The sequence below is a fragment of the Numida meleagris genome, chromosome 19 (genome assembly GCF_002078875.1).
Source record: "Numida meleagris isolate 19003 breed g44 Domestic line chromosome 19, NumMel1.0, whole genome shotgun sequence".
Taxonomy (NCBI): domain Eukaryota; kingdom Metazoa; phylum Chordata; class Aves; order Galliformes; family Numididae; genus Numida; species Numida meleagris.
The window spans coordinates 10316413-10337177 of NC_034427.1; the positions used below are offsets into that span (position 1 = coordinate 10316413).

The window sequence follows — 20765 nt, forward strand, 5'->3', positions numbered from 1 at the left end:
CATCCATTTGACACCATGGAGACAAGACCTCTTTTAAGATGGAGTACAGATACATCAATGAATGGAGCCGTGAAAGCAGGGCCAGCTTCAACATGGCCCTGTGCTCCACCTTTCCAGTTTTAGTTTTTTCTGTCCCAGCACAGATGCTGTTGGCAGTTAAATCAGGTTTTGTCTTCCTAACCCCTTCACAACTATTGGGGAAAAAAGAAATGCATTCACGGAGAAATTTTCCTCTTGTCACAGTTTTCCAGCTGGGGTCCTCATATAAAGAACAAGAGAACAAGTAGAGACCAAAAATCAGAGAAAAGCTATCAAAAATCCAAGTCTGAATCCCACCCACATGGCACGAGAACTCCAAGTAATTAGTTCTGCAAGGCTAGCTCAACAGCTTAGTACTTGAGGCAGAGGGAGGCTTCCCTCTCATCCTTAGTTTTGGAGCTTTTCTTTAATTAGCCTCAAGAAAACTCAGTGTTCCTATTTGAATAATCCACATTTGGTTATTTATTCAGTTCCCTGCTGCTGCACATTACCCAGCCATGCGCTGCAGGAATACATCACTTCTCGTTGGTGTTTGCTAACCAGCCACTGCATGCAGCTCAGCACACCGAGGAAAACGAGACGGAGTCCTGCTGTGCCCAGTCCTGAGAAGTCTCATCTCAGAAGACACAATTCCAGGCTAGGAAGCAAAAGTTGACACAGCAGAGAACTCTAGGGATTCAAGGTGTGACAAAACACATCACAGGAAGAAATGAATATTTATGCCTATTTCACAAAAGCAATTTTGGTATCAACATCCACAAGAACTTCTCAGCTCGGATGACATACAACACAGCGAAACCTGAACTGGGGAACAAAAGGAAAATGCATTCCTCCTACAGACATCCAAAGGCTTTCTCTTACCCTTGTAAGGGTCTTTTGAATCCCAGCAGGATTAGTGGCCTAATCTATAACATTCTCTCATCTGGGTGTCTTCTGCAGTCCTGTAGTGGTACTTTCCAGCAGCTATTATTACAGTAAACCCATTTCTTATGAAAATTTTAAAAGTGGAGTTGGCGTGTCTGAGAAGGTGCAAGTAACATGCTGGAAGAAGTCAAGCGTACTAGAACACAAATTGTACAAACAGAAAAATACAAGCATCTAGCCAGAACATGTGCTGGTGGGTCAAAAGCAGGCAAAAAAAAAAAAAATCACAAAGTGACACGGTACCTAAGCATCAGATTCATCAGCTGGAGACCCTCGCCTTTCAGGAACCGATCCCGGTTGGAACTGAGCATCAGGCAGGAACAAAGAGAGTCAAACAGGTTCTCCATCATTTCCTGCTCTTCTGCTGTACTGGGGTTGTGTCGTTTAAACACCTGCATGACAAAGAAAATGATTTCCCTACAGTGGAGGGCCCAGTTTGACCCACACTGTTGCAGAGTGTCCGTGAACGTTTTGCATCACAAGTTTTAAGCATCTGATGTGCATAAGCCTGCAGTCATCCAAACAGCAATCATACACCTGACTGATGCACTCTCTCGTAGCTCTGCTGCCCTTTTTGCTGTCCTGACTGTATACCAACAAATGAGCAGCAGCCTGATGCATGACTTGAAAGATGATGCACGGCCTCCGAAGAGAAAGGCAAACTCAATGAGAACATAATTCACAAAACTATGTGGATAAGCTTGTTACAGGAGAATTCCTAGGCTAATGCATTCCTGAAGGATCTGCTCTGCAGCACCCTGCCCTACCGACAGTGCTACTGCCTGATTAAGAAATGTAAGCAAACTAAGAATGCGTTACCTCCAGCTAGCTCAGTGCTAGAAGCAATGCAGCACAGCACTCGGAGTGCTCAAGATGGCCAAACTGTAACCCTCTCTCCCACCCTCCTCACAACTGCAACAAAATAATTTAACTTCTGTGTAATTTAACATTAATATTCGTGAAACAGAGATCGTCCTCACTCATCACAGACAGTACACTTATTTGGCAGCTACTGAGGAATTATGCCACCACTAAGATAATGCTCTCCCCCATTTCAGTACCCACAGACTGCTGGGATAGCACTACACCCCAACTCTGTCCCCCCTGCCCACCCCCAGCCTGCGGGTCTCCTGGTGGCAGGGAGGATTACTCACAGATAACTGCTGAAGCAGCACATCGATCCCATCCAGCTCCCCGAGCAATTCTCTGTTGTCTAGACAGGAGTGGGGGAAGGGAGAAAACAGAGAAAAATGAAGCTAACTGTCAGATTTTACTGCCATCTAACACTGATACATCAGCAAACAAAATCGATATGGCTTGACAGAGTACAAAAGCTGCAGAGAAAGAGTGGGCGCATGCGCACACGAGAGCACAAGCAAAGGGAAGCCAAAGGCAAAAGGGTGCTGCTGTGATCTGAAACCAGCCCGGGGCTCATCCTAACAGCACATCAATGCCAGAGGCAGCTCTCACCATCGTTATTCTGGAGCAAAATAGCCAGCACCTCGCTGCAGTACAGCTTGTTGGCATCGAAAGGCATCTTAGCCTGTTGGGGGAAGAAGGAACAAAAGACTCATCAGGGACTGCTCTGTGTTTCACTAAACTGGGGAATGCACTGATCAAATCACTGAATGTATAAGCAATGCTTAAAGCAAAATAGAACAGCAGTCATTTTGCAGTAAGACCCAACGACAAAACAGTAATGAGCCTTTCTGATTCAGGAGCGGCAGGGTGCGTGTATGTGTGCGCATATGTAGCAAATCACCTCCAATCCTTCACACCATCCTACATCATTAGCTTTGTCTGAGTTGGCTCAGAAAGCCTCAGAACACTTTCCAGTTGTGGGCAACACAGAGGCTCCCTCCTGTGATAAGACTTCCATGGTGTTACGTGCTGTACGTGTATGCGTGGCTTATCCCTATTCTGAAAGTCTGCACCTGCCACCAAGAAAACACATCACACTAACATTAAATAGGAGCTGCCAGAGTTGGACATGAAAGCCAAATGTCATAGTTGGGTTCAGCCGGAGCAGTCATACAACGTCATACGCTCCCTTTGTATCCAAGTGTGTATTTAAAAAAAATACAAATGAAAAAACAGTGACTATTGTTTCTCCTGGAAGAAAAAAAAGAAGTAAAAATCCCTGAAGTGGGACTCTGCATGGGAGCCAGTGTTCCTGTATGCTGCCCAAGATGCTTCATCTGCAGAGAGAGACTAAACTTTAGCCAACCAAATAATAATGTGAACTGGTTTGCTGCTACAATAAAATTTAAAAAAAAATTTAAAAGTCTTCAAAATTACCAGTAACACTTAGATTCACTGTTGCAGAAAAAAAATGCACAAGGTAACAAGCACAAGGCTTACACATACCATTTGTCACCCACAATTTCTCCCTTCAGCACACAACTACCTGCAGCTTGATTGAGTAACCCTGGCTGCACGGGGCTACCACGGGCAATTATCTCAGCCCGCGACCAAAAGAAAGGCCACAACCCGAGGGCTTGCAACAGGAAACGCGAAAAGCAGGAGGATCCCAAGTGTCACAAGTATTGACTTTAAATAATGCCTCTCATTCAGAACAATCCCCAATCACGCCGCAGCGGATGGTGTTTATAGCAACCACGCGGCCCTTCCAAGCAGCCGCTGGCACAGGGCGGGCGTTGCGGCACTTGCTCGGTAGCCACCGGCTCCCATCACAGCACGCACCAACTGCAGCCGTACAGCGAGCATCAGGAAATAACGTCCTGTTCTTTCAAGGCTGCACAGAACGCCGCCAAAGCCCTGCTCGTGTTTGGAGAAGCCAGCTATTACGCTCCCCGTCTGAGCTTTCCGAGGCAATTCTGACCAACAGAATACAATTACGCAACTTGAAATGTTGTCAGCAAACAGAAATTCACGCCCCGCGCCGGGTGCCAGATGTCCTTATCAACTCCCAGACAGAGCCCTCATTTTAAAAACCACCCTAAGACGGCCTTCAGCAGCACAGAGCTCTACCCAGATGCTGAGATACCGCTTTAATCCTAAACACATCTGTCAGGGCGAGAGATTCAGGACCAAGCACCGCCGATAGCGAAGGCTTCCGGGCAAGGGTTTTATTAGCATGCATCTCCCCACAACGACAGCTTGTAAGCAAGAAAAAGCGCTGCCTGATCACACTTCCTCGAGCCCAGAGGGAGTTAACACATGCCAGGGCGAAGGGAACGCACGCGTTCAGCACCGAGTTTCACAAGCCTTTAACATTCATGTTCTGCTGCAACAAGCAGGGGAATCCAAATTGCGATTATTTTGCTTTCCCAAGTTTCTAAGTCTTTCAGCTGCAAGAGTAATTATAAGGCAGGCAGCAGACCCGCACTCCGTACATACCTGCCTGGAATAAAATTAACTTTACCTTTTGTATTTAAGCAGAAGGAATATAATTATGTGACTACCTGTAGTGAGAAATTATGGGTTACTCCTGCTAACAAGTATATGAGGGGCACAGAGGAGCATACGCATGACCACAAAGCTGTATTTCAGTGATACAGAGGGCACGCTAGCTGTACAGACATTTAAATGTGGTGCTACTAATGCCTTGTTAACAGCATTAGGAGAAAGCTCCGAATCTGTTTGCTGACTTTCCTTCACCACCTCTGTAAAAGAGTTAAACTGTCAATTCCTTTCCTAGATTTTTCCATGGCATGTTTAGGTGCCCTTTCCCAAAAGACAGAGTTCAGCTGTGTAACTCACTGCCACGGGATGCTAAAAATATCAACAAGTAAATGTGAAGTCAAATGCAACCTACTTTACAGTTGGAGGAGAGTTCTGAATTCACCATATTCACAAACGTTAGAACTTGTCACAAAGACACCCTATATAAACTGAAAGAGCCAATAACATCCCAGGCTTCTAAAATTATGCCAAACACCTTCTCCAGCACATCAGCTCCCGGTCCAGTGGCTTGTCAGTTTTCATTGTGCATCTCCCAAGTGACAACAAGAAAATAAGCTCACCTTCAGCCTCTTGAGCAGCCACTGCATGAGGCCCTGCTGCGCAGCTTCTGTGCACATCTCTGGTCGGAACTCTGCCATGTTCTCAACGATGGCTAAGAAGAAAGGCACAGAAAACATCCATTTTTCCCCCGCACCTGCATATCAGCTCAGACCTATATCAACACAGCTTTGGCAGGTCCGTCCTGCTCTTGCCAAAATAGCATATTTGTAAAACCACCTATTTTAAGCGAGACTTAAGCTCAGGTATATAATACTGTTCCAGTTCTTACACTGCCAACACAGTCCATCTTCAGACAATGTGACACCAGCTCCTGCTGGAAGACACCTGAGATACCTTCCCTTGACTGAAGGAGCAATTCTCATCACACAGAACTATTTTAACAAGATTTTGCTGCTGCTGCTGTGCAGGAACACAAGTGCAAGCCCCTTGCTTTCAGTCTCTAACTCATTCTTCCAGTCCCCAGCAACAGCAAGGAATCAGAGGGATTACAGTCCTGATTGACTGGAAGGTGTGGATGATGGCGTGCTAATAACAGAAACACACTGCAAAATAGTTACCGTGCTGTGCAAAGGTTGGTGAACAGAGGGGTAAGGATGTACTTGTATGAATTACAAATGTTTTATTATCTGAAAGTTAAATATATTGCTAAGACATATACAGCTCTCAAGTGGTTAAGCAGAGCTCACATACAAGTACACAGGAAATACAAGGTCAGTACAAGGCACAGAAATCCATCTGTGTATCAGCACGCTAACATAACAGCTTTGGGAAGAGGCATCCCACCAGCACACACACAACAAATGTTAGCTGAAAAGATTACACTTTACTGCGATTTACAATTGTGCTTGGAAGAAATTCACCGCAGGTTCTCTACCTCGGCGTTGGCAGCTCAAGGGCAAAGCACGTGAGAAGGAAAGGAAGGGGAGGGACAACCCACCCTCCCTTTGTACAAAACACACAAAGAAGTGTGAGGCTGTGCAACAGCCGCTTACCAAGTGTGTTGTGGACACCATCAGCTTCCTCTTTCACGCTTTCATCCAGGCGCTCCAAATTCTGCACCAACAAGGCCACGACCTGGCCCTCCACCTACATGGCCGTGATCACAGGCAAGATAAAAAACATGAGAGCAAAGTGAAAAGGGGAAGATGATGAAGGAGGGTCTAACACATAATAAATAAATAAATATCAATAAGCCCTACCGAAATGTCCTGCCAGACATGATTCTGATCAGGAGACATTAACAATTTTGCTCTAAAATCTCAAAGGTAGCAAAAGGATTCACCGAGTAAATCTGACACCACGTTTGTCCTAATTAATTAAACAGGTTTTAGGTTTCAGATTAAGCAGAAAAACATCTGGAGGGAAAATATGAACCTTGTCAGCCTTATTTCCTGCATCAGCCCTAATTGATTTATAATCCCACAGAATTCTTATGGCACCGCAACCCACCACATTCTAACTGTCAGCTCTGCGAGCAGTTCCACCTTCAGCAGCTCACAGCTGGTCTGCCTGCACTTTGTTACATCCTCCACCTTACCAGGCATAAAAAGCTGAAGGAACAATGCTCACACACGCAGATTCAAATCTGAAAGATGAATGACCACCAGCTGAAGCCTGACATTTAAATCTTGCTAAGATGAATGTGCCAAGCTGACTTCAGTGAGTTAACGAAACCCTGACAGCAGAGCAGGAGCAGGAACCCACACCTGCAGCTGGGGTTGCAGCCCCTCACCACAAGCAGCCTGCACTTACAGCTGCAATTGGACAGAGGCCAGCCTGACTTTGGCTAACTTCCCATTGTGGATGTGAGCTTGGAAAAGTTAGACAAAGTAACACCTGTGAATCAAAACGCTTAACGGGTTTTGTGTTCGGTGAAGCCACGGGAAAAATACAAACTACCCTAAAACATTAGATCTATTTATTTATTTTTTAAGTAATCTAAAGAGTAGATATCTAAACATTTCTCCCAAGACACACGTGACCAGGTTCTTTCAGGGAGAACAATAAAACATCTAAAACTTGGCTGTTACCAGCGGGGTGGTGACAAGGCACACGGAGAAAGAACTTTGCTTGATTTCCTCTCTCCCCACACATTTTACAGAAAACACCTTCTCTACCAGCTCCTCTCTGCCATTTCATTCATCCAGAAACCGTTCCACAAAGGCAGAATAATTAAGAACAGCCCAGAGCCAGCTGGAGGAACCCAGCTCCAGGCCAATGTCATTAACCTCTGGAGGTAGCAGTGACTGGACAAGAGGGATTGTAGCAGAAAACACAGTCACCAAACAAAACAATCAGAAGAAAACCAATAATTTCCTGTCTTTCAATTTCAACCTAACAGCTGCAGAACAAGACAGAGTTACAACGTTTAACAAATGCAGCAATTCACCAACAGCTGCCTGAAGGCAGAACAGACACGGAAATCTCAATTTTTGCTGGGCATTGCTTCCCTCAGCCTGGCACCCCCCCCTCCCCTCGCCGAGGGACAGGAGGCAACCAGCACCAACACCAAGGTGCAGGGAAGCCCACCAGCAGTTGCAAAGTGCTCAGATGCTCCCTGCCTGGTAAATTCTCTCAAGCAATGCACCTTGTACTTCTACGTGCAGGTCATTTTCTGGGGTCACTTAATCCCTACAGTACAAGGACCACTAAACCTAAACTCTCTGCCACCCTTAAAATGCATTAGCTCTGTTACATGAAAACTTTCAAGCTCTTACTTCTTAAGAAAAAAAAACCAAAAACCATAACCTCACTACAATGACATGTTCAACTACAACTAGGCTTGAGCATACACCTGAGCCAGATAACTTCTCCATGGTGCAGGCATCGTGTATGCACAGCCACGGAAAGAGGGGCAGTTCAGAGGATTCACTGTTCAGCCATTAAAATAACGCGGAGTTTACTACTTACTAGAGCGTCTATGAGGACTTCAGCTCCTTCTTCACTCTCATGGAGAGTATCTATATCAGTCAGCTCTTGGAGCAAGTCTACCACAGCTATGGAAACATGTGCTAGATGTTAAGGACAATCAACAGAGCACCAAACACATTCAATATAAAAAAAAAAAAAAACAACCAACCAACGTTGCTTTAGGCCAGTGAGCTTATGACATGACACAGAACAGGTAACTCGCTACACAAGTGGGGCACAGGAACACCAGGCTCATGAGCACCAAAATCAGGAATGATAAATATGAACGTCACTGTGTGCTTACTGTGCCAGGATATTTCACTGTTGCTTGATAATACTAAATTGTTGATATTTTTAAGTCGAAATTTCTATAGTTGGCATAACTAGGCACCATCTTGCATTGCTGAGATTGAATACAACCCAAAAGAAATGCATTATAATAACCTGATTAGGGTACGATGCTCTCAAGGACACCTAGCTAACCCGATTGAGCAGACACCTAACAAGGCCACGGCACGAAGCAGAAGCACTAACCCCTTTCTGCCTGACCCAATTAGGACAGCACGCTCCTCTAACCATGTACCTCTCAGGAGCAGCAGTGCTTCTGCCAGCCCAATTTTCACTCATTAACACTGGACTGCATAACACACGGTTCCCCTGACTGCTACACAGCTCTCTTGTACTAGGAGATGTATTCCACCTCATTAGAGCCACTTTCCCATTCTCTCAGACACTCCGATCAATCTTGCCCGATTCCCACTAGGGTAGAACAGGGTATGCAGTTTTCCACATGTCCTATATAACAACTTTGTGATGAATCTCTTTAAAATTCATAGGCTAACAACCCAGCCTCCCAGTTCTCCTGTTTGTGCATTTGCTCAGGCATACACGCAGCGGCCTGAAAAGTATTTTAAAACATCTTTTACAGCAAAGTTACAGTCGTGACTTACCAGGAAAGGCTGTAAGAGAGCTGCCTGTCCCACTCCCAAGTTAACCTGTATTGGGCACTGCTGAAGATGTTTACCAGTACAACTACTGCTCTCATCATACTCTACAGCAACCCTCTGCCAAGCCAAAGCTATCTGTACGTTTTCATGATGGGAAGATGCTACTTCCAGTTGCAGTTGCCATCAGTAACCAAACAGAAGGGTGGCTGAGACTTACCGGGCAGGCAGTCACCTGCACTTATACAAAGACACGCTCAGAGGTGCCAGAGTACAAGCTTTGAAAACAAGTTAAAGCACGACTCAATAAGCAGGTTGAGTGAAAATAACCTGCCTTGCGTTTATGCTGCAAGGAATCAACTTCCAAGCAGCAAAAGCTGAAGGAACAGGCCATGAGGAACCTCATGAAGTTCACCAATCCCTTTTCTTCCCAAAACCGAAATCCACATGGTAAATTTCTACCCCTACATTAACTGACAGGCAATATGCCAACGGATTTAAAACATTCAGTGGTGAAACTGACAAGTCCTCACCTGCAGCTGTGGCTCTAGGACAGCTTTTCATGGCTGAGGGGACAAAAGAAGCTGTATTCCTATGCACTCCGGCTATGAGCCAGCCCTGCTATCCCAGCTACAATCTCTGCCATGTGATTAAGAAATTTAGGATAGCCTGTTAATGCTATACGCACAGTACACAAAAAGACTATGGTGTCTGGCAAAAAAAAAAGAGTTATTAAACTATGGTGGCCATGGAACTGGTTATGCATGGTAGGTGTTTCCTAATGTACAACAGTAAATCGTTAACAGCCATTTAGTTCTAAGTAATTCTCATTACAGATCACAGATAAGGAAAGCAATGGTGGGTGCTGTTTGGCAGGGACCTGCATTCTACCAGGTCAAGGTTAAGCCAGATACGAGACAAAACAGGCATACACAGAAAAAGATTTAAAAACTCAACAGTGCTTTCTAATGGAAACAGTGTTCTCCAATGGATATGCAAAAAAATACTGACGTTCTGTTTTCACATTCTGCTCACTGCGCCCACTTAGAAGGAATGAATTATGACTTCTTTAATACATAGTACTACAAGCAAAAGTGCTAGAAAAAAGAAAACCAACATCTCTACATCAGACCACAACATTTTCTTCTCAACAGTCCTTTTAAAATTGCGTATTTCAAAACATCTCAGAAAGACTGATGAGTACTGCCTACTTCTTTACAGATAAAGAAAAGTCAAGAATTAATGACTTTCCCAAGGCCATGAACAACAAAAAGAAAAAACAGAAACCTCCTGTGGTCCCAAGTCAAAGTCCAGTGCCCTTCCCACTCAGCTTCAGCGCTCCTTCCATTCACTAACGTTTGTCAATAGAAGATCTCTTAAATCATGTCACAACATTTCGGTTTATTCTACCGTAGAGCATTTTACAAGCAATGCAGATTGAGCCCTATTTTAAAGGCTGCACAATGGTAGGCAAAGCACAGTTCTATTTATCAGCTGAAGGCTAAGCAGGAAAGCACAAGGATATTCAGAAAACAACAGTTTTGATATCAGACTACTAAAACTTTAACGGCACAGAAAGAAAATTCTGATATGTCCTCAGAGGAGCAAGCATCAGCTGCACGCAGGGGTCGGGTTCACTGCCACAAGAAATAACTGGTCGTGGAACTGTCACCGATATTTACACCACCACAGGGGCTACCCGCAAATTCCAGCTTTGAGAACATCACACTAAAGCTAGGGGCACATGAAGAATCTTTCACATTTATAAATCAGGGTGTAGCGCTGTGGTGAGCCAGTCCACGGCAAAGAGCTGAAGGCACGAGCCCAGCCCTCTATAAAAAAGGGTAAATTAGTCTCATTTTTACTAGGGATTGTTCCAGACAAAGGCTGCACGCAGTTCAAGGTTATATGCTGTTAAGGCCATGCTTCAGTTTTTGCTGTGTTGTTTTGCTGCGCTGCTTCAGCTTTGTCATTCTTCTGTTCAGACTCTAGCACAGCCACTCCAACTCAGACGAAAGGTTCATAAAACAAGAAAGGAGAACAAAAACACTGAAAAAAATATCAGAATCAATATTACTTGAACAAAGGCGGCCCCACTCGAAAAATAAAAAAGAAGGCATAAATTCAGTGCAGCGGGAAAGAAGAGAAAAACACATAGTAGCAGCCTGTGAAAGCAGGCTAGAAGAGATTACAGAGAAGTGCAGAAAGCCTCTCACAAGGAGAGCTGCTTTAACCACTGGAGGATATCTGTGTTGTCGTGGCCAAGCAGCCCGAGGAGAGACTGCACGGCGTTCAGTTCCACCAGCAGGTGGTACAGGTCCGGCATTGTCGCAATCACATGCATCTCCTGAATGATGTCATTCAAATCCAGTTCGGATTCCATGAACCTGAGGCAAGACAAAAAAAAAAAAAAAGCACAACGTTTGTGTTCTGCAGACACAGCCCTTCTCCAAAAAGGGAGCAACAGCCTCTCACCGGATCCCACATAAGCCAAAGTCAGCCCAGCTACACGAGGCCCCGGCACTGATTCCCTGTGGTCACATGGAATGAAAAGCTTACACCTCTGAAAACAAAGCAACTGCTTTAGATACCTGAAAGGAAAATTATGAAACCTCATTTTGTCTTTGTGCTCCCAAAATAAAAATGACATTAACTAGGATTTTAATTTCACAGTCTTTTGTACAAACAGCAAGAATTTAATAAATCAGAACGCTTCCCTTGGTTGCAAATTATTTTCTTCATGTCATAGTTGAAAGGGACTTTTTTTTTCCAACCACATATGGGTCTCCATCAGAAGTCTCAATAATGTCATTTTTAATTTAAAAAGTTAGTTTCAAATGCAGTTTATAAGAACTAAATGGCAATGTAACTGTTATTACATAGGTCTTGTGTAAGTGAAAACATCTATGTCATCAAGAAATCAATTTAGGGCTGAAAGAAAAGCCAAGGCAACAGTGGTAGGGCAGAGGGGCCAAGCACAATCTTACTTCTCCGGATTGTCAGGAAACTTGATCCGCAGCTCCTGGTTTTTGTAAGACCTCTTCTCAAAGGTGAGAATCATCTTTTTCACTGAGCTTTCATCCAAAGGTTCCTCCTAACCAAATTGGAAAGGGCAGAAAACAGAGTTCAACAAGGTTAGCTTAAAGGGGTACGCACAGCAGCTGCAGTGAGACCGCAGGCAGGCCAGCGCAGCACCCAGCAGCTCTCTGCAGAAGCTGCCAGAACTCATACACCACCACCATTCCTTTATTGATTCCCCACACCTTTGACCTGAGCAAGCTCTGCAGAGCGAACCCTTACAAACCAGGTTTTTATAAACCAGGCATTTACCAGGCACAGGTTTTTCACAGGAGAGCCAGGAGCTTCCCTGCACTGTCTGAAACGAAGTACCAACGACAAACACAGCCCTTTGCAATGGCCCTACCCGGCACCATGAGCCCTACTGAAGCTTTCTGCTTCTGACAGACCATAGTAAATTTGCATTAGCAGCTTAAGCCCACGGGCAATTTCTTTCCAGAAGTTCATTGCGCCATGTCTTTCTGCAGATCTACACTTAACTGCCCTGAGTTTATGTTCTCTTGTATTTTTTCTCACTTGGATAAGCCTTCACTTCTATTTTAAAGTCTTTTTCTAAAGAAAAAAAAATCAATATTTTACTCTACTACTTCCCTTTTATTCTGGAGAGGCTGCTAAAGCATTTCTCAGTTGGCAGCATTACATCAGCAGTACACCCTCAGCTCTCCACCTGTTACCTACAAATACAATCCCGTTATTTTCCTTGTTTCCTGATTTTAAGGCACTTCTTTTACTGCAGTCACTACCACAGGAAAGTTCTCAGAACAGAACACAAACCAGTCCCCTCCATCCCTTACACCTAGCTTTGTCTCCTGCTCATGGTTAAATCAGGAATTGCTTCTGGTATTAAGGATTCCTTGTGGAGTGACCTGAACCAGCAATCTTGAACCAGATAAAAAATTTCAATTTCTTCAGCAAACTCCATTACAATAACAGCAGCAGCCCACGGGAAGATAGTTAAAGTCTTCCATTATTACTGGATTTCCTACTTTCTCAAGTCCAACCTGCCATAGCACTTCAGAGTTATGCCACCATCCCATTCTGGTAATCAATCCTACAACACCCAAGCCACATTCTTCCTCCAATGGCATTTCCATCCACAACAGCACTACTGCAGGTGCTGACATCGCTTCCCACTATTTCATTTGACTCTGCTTCCTCTAATATGTATTACTGTAATGTCTCCATTAGAATCTGCTTTTTATGCATGCCATATTACAGTGCCCTACAGATCAGCTTGCCTCCATCACATTTACAGATACAAAGAGCCTTTTGATGGCACTTGAATTAACTGTGTTCCAAGATAATAAGCAGGAGATGGGAGTTCTAAAGGAACGCTGGACTCCCAGCCCTTCGAGCAGCTGGGTGGGAGAGCTGCACCTGACAAAGACTCACGCAGTGCAGGAATCCTCACGACTCGAGCTGCTCAGTGGGGATTCTGCCTGCAACCATTCATCCCTGAGCTCAAACGCTACAGAAATCCGGCATTATCTTTCTCAGCTACCAACTACCAGCAACTAACTGCCATGGCAATAGCTCAGCACCAGAAACACAAGGGAGATTTTCAGAGATGAATGCTAGCAACACCACATGCGAAGGAGAGTGATGTTATACAAACCCACAAGATTCGGCAGTGGTGAGTGTATTTATTTAAAATAACTTAAAAAAATCAAGCTGGACACAGACATCAGGAAGCGAACATCTTTCAGATTCATACCAATCCATGTGTCACGTTCACAGCGATCTCTTCCCTGGCCCTTGGCAGAAAGGCCAGTGCTGCATTGGATTTCTGTCTCCAAGGCTTGAAATCATTTGCCCTTGACAGCTGCTACCCCCCTCCGCTGACCCAAGACCTTTCCTGTGTAGAAGCATGTTTATTTGCAGCTGCTGCACAGTTAGAAACAGAAGGAGAAAGGGAGCAGCTGCATGCTTGGGAGTACTGATGAGAATAACAGGGTTAGAAAACTATTTAGAATCCAGAAAATATTTTCTAAAAATATAATTTAAAAGGTGATTTGCATACTCCTCACCTAAAACAGACTGAAATCTTTATTTTCTCCTGTCACACTCCCCACCTTTAAGACTTCAGAGGATATCCTTACGTTGACAGAAAAAAAAATCACCTTAAGTTGCACATGGCACGTGACCAGCTAGCTTCATCATCTACATGGTATGAAATGGACATCTCAGAAAAGCAGTTTAGTTTTTGCTTATTTCCCACAGAACACCTGTGATTTACCTCCTCATCTTCCTCTTCTCCATCTCTTTCAATTATCTGAAGAAGTTTCTTCTTCTCGTCATCGGTTTCTTCCTGCACAGCAGACTCCTCTTCCCTGTGACGGCCGTGCTCCCGTGCACTCACTTGCTTCCGACGTGCTTTGATTTCTTCCTCCTCTTCATCACGGGGCCGCTTCGTCCCTCGGTTGGGCTACAGTCAGAGAAACAAGGTGAGTGAGTACAGCCCTCCCGCGACCCTCACAGACCAGAGCACCAATGCTACCAGACGTGCCCAGGAAATTCTGACAAGTTGTTTAAAGCATTTGCTTACACAACACCAAACAACTCCGAAAACCAGCAAGGAAATTAATTTAGTTAAGAGGAACATCATACAACGAGATGGATGGCTCTGCCAAGAGCTATGTCAACACCCTACCTTGTTTGATCTATGAACGTGATTCGTGGGAAAGTATCATCATAGGGAACAGGCCAGTACTTACAGATGACAAGTGTCAACGTGCACCGCACAGCGGCTGGGCAGCCTGAAGGCTCCAGAATCAGCTGGGACAGCTGAGAGCCTCACGTCTGAGGGACAGAAGACCAATATGCTTAAGCATATAGGAGCGAAATATAATATTTTTAACCACCTAGTACGTGAGGTTATGGTGAATGCTTGCATGCAGCTTAATTCCCCTTGATTTCCCCCATCCCTTTGTCTGAAGTTTGCGAGCACTGTGTGGAGATCAAAGCCCAATTTAACGAATGCAGGACAGGAACACTGTTGCTCACTGCAACTCCACAGGGCTCTGGCACCAGATTAAGCAGTGGTTTACTTGGAACAACCTATCGTTTTATTGTACAATTTCCATTTAATTGGCAAAATTAAAAATAATTTGCCAGGGACAAGAAAACATCCATTAACCCTAATCCCATGTTTTAATTTAGACTAGAGGGGATGAAAGCATTTGCAATAGAAGGAAAAACTCTCTCCAAAAATGATAAGGATTTTACATTTGGTCTTGCTCATAGTTTTTGCAAGATTTAGCAAGTATCCTACACTCTGCAGCTACAAGAAAATAGTAATGAATTACATTCTGTTTAACAGCAGTATGCGCACTAAGAACATTGAAAACAGAAAGCAAACACGTTCACACTTCGTCAGCTGCTCAAGTTGCTCAGAAGATGGTTTATTTCACCAGGTCTAACATTTGTCCAACCTATTTCCTAAGGTGCCATCCAGCAGAAATACCAACCCCTCTGCTCTGTGGGTCCCTTTGTCTAACACGCTGCAAGTGGCAGCACGCTCTCACGAGCACAAGGCCAGCTTTTAACTGAGCTGGAATCAAACCCGAGAGGAATCCAAAAGCACACACAGAGCAATGGGCGACCTAAGGGCTGGCAGTCACAGGAGGAAGCCCTACAACATTCGCCTTCCATGTTCCTCGGTTAAAGTTCCAGAAAATCACTCCTCTCTCTCTCATTTCTAAACATTAAAAAAGGAAAATCCAACGAGACCGGAGCTGTAATGAGGGGCCAAGGGAGCTGTGCTTCGTCAGATGCAAAGTAATGTACCACGGGCAGGGACTACATCAACAGAACAAAACCTAAATTAAAACTCCATCATGAAACCAACCCCATTTCCTCTGAGTACACAATCCACAGCAGCAGCATTTACATCCTGTTTCAATCTCAATTATTTTTATCCTTTTTTGTATTTATGCATTGTTGAGGGGGGGGGAATCTTCTATAATACATAACAGAAGTCATTATGATAAATTATGGAAGTGCCCAGCATGCAATTATTAATGCTGCCAACATACTGGCAATAGACAGTAATTGAATTCCCAGGCAAGCGTTATTAAGCAGGCATTAAGGTTTTTCCTTTTGTTATTGATGTTATGCTAAACCTTACTGAGAATACTGCAATTTTTCCACCCGGTGCTATTAACACTAAGAAATCAAGGCAGAAGCGAAGCACCTGTGTTCCTGCCCAATACACCAGAGATGCACAGCCACGAGCAGCTGATTTAAGGCAAGCATTAAACTTCTGCTCATTGATTTCCAGCTTTGTTTTGCACTGGTACTTCCTAAAGGACTCTTAGCAACCAACAAGAATTAAGCAGGCGCAGCGCTGCCCTCAGACCGGTGCATTTTGCTAAGCAGCCGCATTCATTGTGTTTAAACACATTTGTTTAAATCACTTCCGAGCTGCACGCACGCACCCAAGTTTCAGCTATCTGGCAGAAAAGGGAAAGTTAATTGTTTAATAAATAAAACGGGGGTGGATTTGTTTTCTTTTTTCCTCGGTTGTGCTAAGGTGCGTTTGGCACAAAGCTGGAATTCATTAGAAAGCGCACAAGAAAACCATTTTTAAATTGCTTTATTAGTGAAGCTTAATTTTGCTCCTACTGAATGCAGTGCGTTCCCAGTAATTTATTCAGAAGACGTTTCCATTTAAATCCAACAACGAGATCACCACACACACAAAAATAGGAAAGGCTCTTAATAAGAAAGCTGGTATTTATAAAATGCAGTGAAACAAAAGCTGCAGAGCGCTACGGAAGAACTCTCCTCCTGTGTCTGTGCTGCACAACCCACACTCGGGGCTCCCCGGCCTGCACAGCACAAACGTGCACTCCCCTTGTGTGTTGCAGAGGTGAAGAGGAGGATGATGCCCCAATCAAGGATCAGCCTGGGGCTGCCTTCCCCTCCTCGGAGTAGGCTGCGTGGTGATGAAGTATCCCATGGAAATGTGAATTGTTTAGAGCTCGCCTTCAGCATCGGGGAGCTTTGCAGAAGCCTCGCCAATGGAGTTTCATATTACCAATACATCTGCTTCATAAGTAACCTTGTTATTGTGAAGCTCTGAAAGTATTAGTTCATGAAATCTGAAATAAATCTTCGTAAGTGACACAGCTGCTGCGTGGCCACGTCAGCCAACTGCAACGCGCACAGAGCAGTGCTGCAGAACGCTGCCCAGCAGCTGTCTGTTTAGGGCTCCAAAAGCACACCTCAAACCTCCAGAGCCATCTTCACCGGCTTCTGAATTTTGCTTCCAACCTTTGTGACAAACCAGGCTGCTGCCAATCTCTCTTGGCACTGAAGCACGGCACTTCTTGATGGCCCTTTACAGACTGAGAGAATTGGTACCAGGACATCCCAGGAGCATCAGGAGTCCCAAGAACTCCAAATGAAACAAAGGAAGGACCTGGGCTGCACCTGCATGGACACAGTTCATTACTTTAAGGGAACGGATCCCTTCCCTCTTCACCTTTCCCCCCTGCAGGGCATATAATTCCCCAAGACAGCGTGCTGCTATGAGAAGCACAGGGATAGGGAAAAGCCACAAAGACAAAACCTGAAGTTTCACCTCCTCATTCTAAATTAGAGCTACCATATAAAAATATGAAACAAACAAATAAGAGTACAGACCATGACCAAAAGCTGCACGTTTGTCTGGAGGGTACAAAGACCGGCTATCCCATCCCTGGTCCTGCAGATGCTTACTTTGTTCTTAAAAGATGCAACAAGAGATGAGGAGAGAGAAGGAAGCCACTACAAGCTGCAAAGGGACTCTTCAGTGGAAAGCGTCAGAGTCCTGTACACCAGCGCTGTGCACACACAAGGGCACGCACACAGCCACTATGTGCCTCCCTTGCTGCCTCCTCTCAGTCCCTACAGGAACAAACAAATTCATGAGCGACCCTCAAAACAACCAAAAACTTGCCCCCAGCGATGTGAAGTATAAGCTGTATCCAGAAGAAGCAGCTGCTAAAGCTACTGGCCCGGCAGCTGCCCACCAGGACACCTTTGGAAGCTCAGTACAGGAGTGATGTGTCCCAGCTCAGCTCTCAGCTGCAGCCACCTCTGCAAGGACAGAGCCTGATGTGCCACACAGACACGGCCCCAGCACAGCTGGCAGCCCCAGCAGCAGGGCAGGGAGGCACGCAGGTTTCTTTGACTGACTTTTACACACTTTCCAGGTTAGTGGCCAAAGATACGGGCGGAAAAGAGAGCAAGAGGTCTGCACGCAGCTGCAGGAACCACAGCAAAGAAGCTCCCAGCACGGGGTCACAGGCACGAGGCCATCACACCCTGACCCCTGACCGGGAGGCACAGCTCAGCGGGGCTGGGAGCAGCCAGCAGCCTGCCCAGCTCCACTGCCTCCACCATCAGAGTCATCCATTATGTCACAAATCCACAGCAAATTGCCTGTGCCAGCAGCTGAAATTACTGTGCCCCTCCGATGGCATGCCGAGATCCATCCCACCACAAACAGCATTCCACCAGTTCCAACAGCAGGACAGCCCGCACCCCGTTACTGCTTCTCCTTTTGTTATTCCATTTCACAAATATTTCATTAAAAAATTAGCAATGCGTAATCATCACTCAGTGGTGAAATCTGCATTTAACGAGAATTGAAATAATCTCCCTTATTCCCTCCCACGCCAATTGAAAGAGATGTCTGAAAATAACCAGAGTTGGCTTTGTCCCTGTAATTACCCGCTGTAATCAGAAACCAGACACGGAGGATCTGGGCACAGTCTTTCTGGGCAGAACAGCAGCAATATTTAATCATCAGTTTAGACCATCTGCAACTGTTTTGCAGCAACACATAAAGTTTATGGATTTCTGAGCTTTGTATAAGCTGCCAGGTGCTGGGTCTGTTTATTTGTCCTTTTTTTTTTTCTTTTCTTTTTTTTTTTCTGCAGGAGGTTCCTTTTCCCATTCTGACAGATACTGAGTGCCCAACTGGTGGCACAGAGCCCAAAATCTTCCATGCCAAATCTGGCACTGAAAGAGAACATCTTGATTAAGCGAGGGCACGGATTAAGTGTTTAGAGGAGAAACAATACAGAATTGGGCTTTTTTTGCTGAGGGAAGCTGAGAAGACCGACTCATTCGCAGCAGGTGATTAAAATCAGGCAGCAGCCATCACCCAGCCCTCCCCCTGACAGCCACTGGCACCCTGCAGCGAGGATGGATGAAGCCATCCCAAAGCAGCACACTGATCCATGTGAGGAGAGCATCAGGCCTCGCACTGCTTAACCTTCATGCAGGCAGAACCAGAGCAAGGCAGGAGCTGCTTCACGAGCCACACATCAGCCTTGCCTTGGCAGCAGCAGCTCTGTCATTGATCTGACTCTGTCCCACCACACACACGGCAGCATGCTCTGCGGCACAGGCACAGCACAGGTCTGGCTGCTCTGAATTCTATGAGAATGTACACGGGGCGGCCCTGCTGTGCTGCCTGCGGGACAGCAGCTGCAGGCAAAACCCATCACTCCCTGCCTTCATTCTAATGTTTGAGCCACAGATACCCCACAGAAGGGGACTGTGTCTTCCCAGAAACACAGCGTCTGTACTGCCTCCTGCTCCCCACCCCCTCACCTCTGTTCACCTTTTCACCAAACTCCAAAAGTCATAATCCAGTGACATGTGACTCTAATGCACTCTCTCACCTACTGACACAAAAACATTTCTGTCCAGGTAAGAGACCTGCAGAGCATAAAACCAGGACAACACCTTCAGGAGCAACCTCAGTTGAAATCTGAGGAATAAACTCAGCAACAAGAGAAGAAGCTGCAACACCTGGCAGCCACACAGCACACATCCACCTGCAGCTTCCACAGCACGCACCATGTGCTGCCATAAGCAGCAACCTGAGGGCAGGAAGAGAGCCCAGCACAGAGCCATAGGGAAACCAAAGAGATCAAAGCACGAATATGCCCTTTGCTCCAGAGGAAGACAGAACTCAGAGGACATCAAGAGAAAACCAAGAAAAATCCAACCTAGAAGCTGATTAAAAATTTAAAACAAACAGAAGTTCAACACAGGTTTACCTTTATATTCCTTAGGTATAAACTGCATCACAAAACAAGTAAATGACAGCTCTGCTATCAGTGATACTTTAGTCTTCTTCACCTCAGCTAAGAGAGCATGAGAAATGATCATTCTAACTCGATATTTAAAAAGCACAGGAAAGAGGCAGAGAGAAAACAAATGTGAACAGAGCTCAGAAGAGCGGAGCAGCACGGCCAGCACCAGGAGGGACGGTACAGACAGAGGGCAGCAAGACAGACACGGGAAGCCCCAGATTTTAAGGGAGGAAGAAAACATTGTGCTGGAGCCGACACAAGTGGGAATGTGGCGGAGTTCTCAGATAAAGGCTGCTCTTACAGCCACGCTTCGGGCATCGTAACATCACGAAGAGGAGAAGAAAGACAGAGGGAGAAGTTTCTCAAACCTAAACGCAGTTTTCCCTCTTTCCTTGTGCATCCCAGAATAACACGCTGTGAAGTCAGAGCAGCGCCCTGAGCAGCAGGACGGCCTTCTCACAGCTGAGCAAAGCACGCGCAGTGCTGCGCACACCGGGGAGCGGCCGCACCGCCACGCAGCTCCATCCCGCCGGGTTCCAGCCCCGAGGCAGGAGGAGCGGGAGCGGCAGCTGCATCTCAGGGTCAGCAGGGCCAGGGCCCCCTGGGGCCGCGGTGCCATCCCGACCCGACCGCCGCACCTGGTAGCTGAGCAGCTCCCCCACGTCCATGGCGCCGACCGGGCCCCACCGCCGCCAAACTGTCGCCAACCGCCGGGGCCGCGCGACACCGTGCCGTAAAGCGAGTAGCGCAGGCGCATTACGAGGGCGCCACTCCGCCGGAAAGCGAGGCG

The 20765-nt window shown here is 45.8% G+C and overlaps 1 protein-coding gene across 1 annotated transcript in view; it reads right to left on the reverse strand.

Moving 5' to 3' along the window:
• Window positions 1–20765, reverse strand: part of CTNNBL1 (catenin beta like 1) — a 40559-nt gene extending 19794 nt beyond the window's left edge. Inside the window, exons 1-10 of the mRNA XM_021416525.1 lie at window positions 20614–20765; window positions 14119–14307; window positions 11792–11898; window positions 11052–11191; window positions 7861–7958; window positions 5943–6036; window positions 4950–5041; window positions 2434–2506; window positions 2118–2176; window positions 1207–1355 (exon numbers count right to left, since the gene is read on the reverse strand). Coding sequence (XP_021272200.1) covers window positions 1207–1355; window positions 2118–2176; window positions 2434–2506; window positions 4950–5041; window positions 5943–6036; window positions 7861–7958; window positions 11052–11191; window positions 11792–11898; window positions 14119–14307; window positions 20614–20643 — 1031 coding nt within the window. The 5' untranslated portion in view covers window positions 20644–20765. The remainder of the gene's footprint in view (window positions 1–1206; window positions 1356–2117; window positions 2177–2433; window positions 2507–4949; window positions 5042–5942; window positions 6037–7860; window positions 7959–11051; window positions 11192–11791; window positions 11899–14118; window positions 14308–20613) is intronic.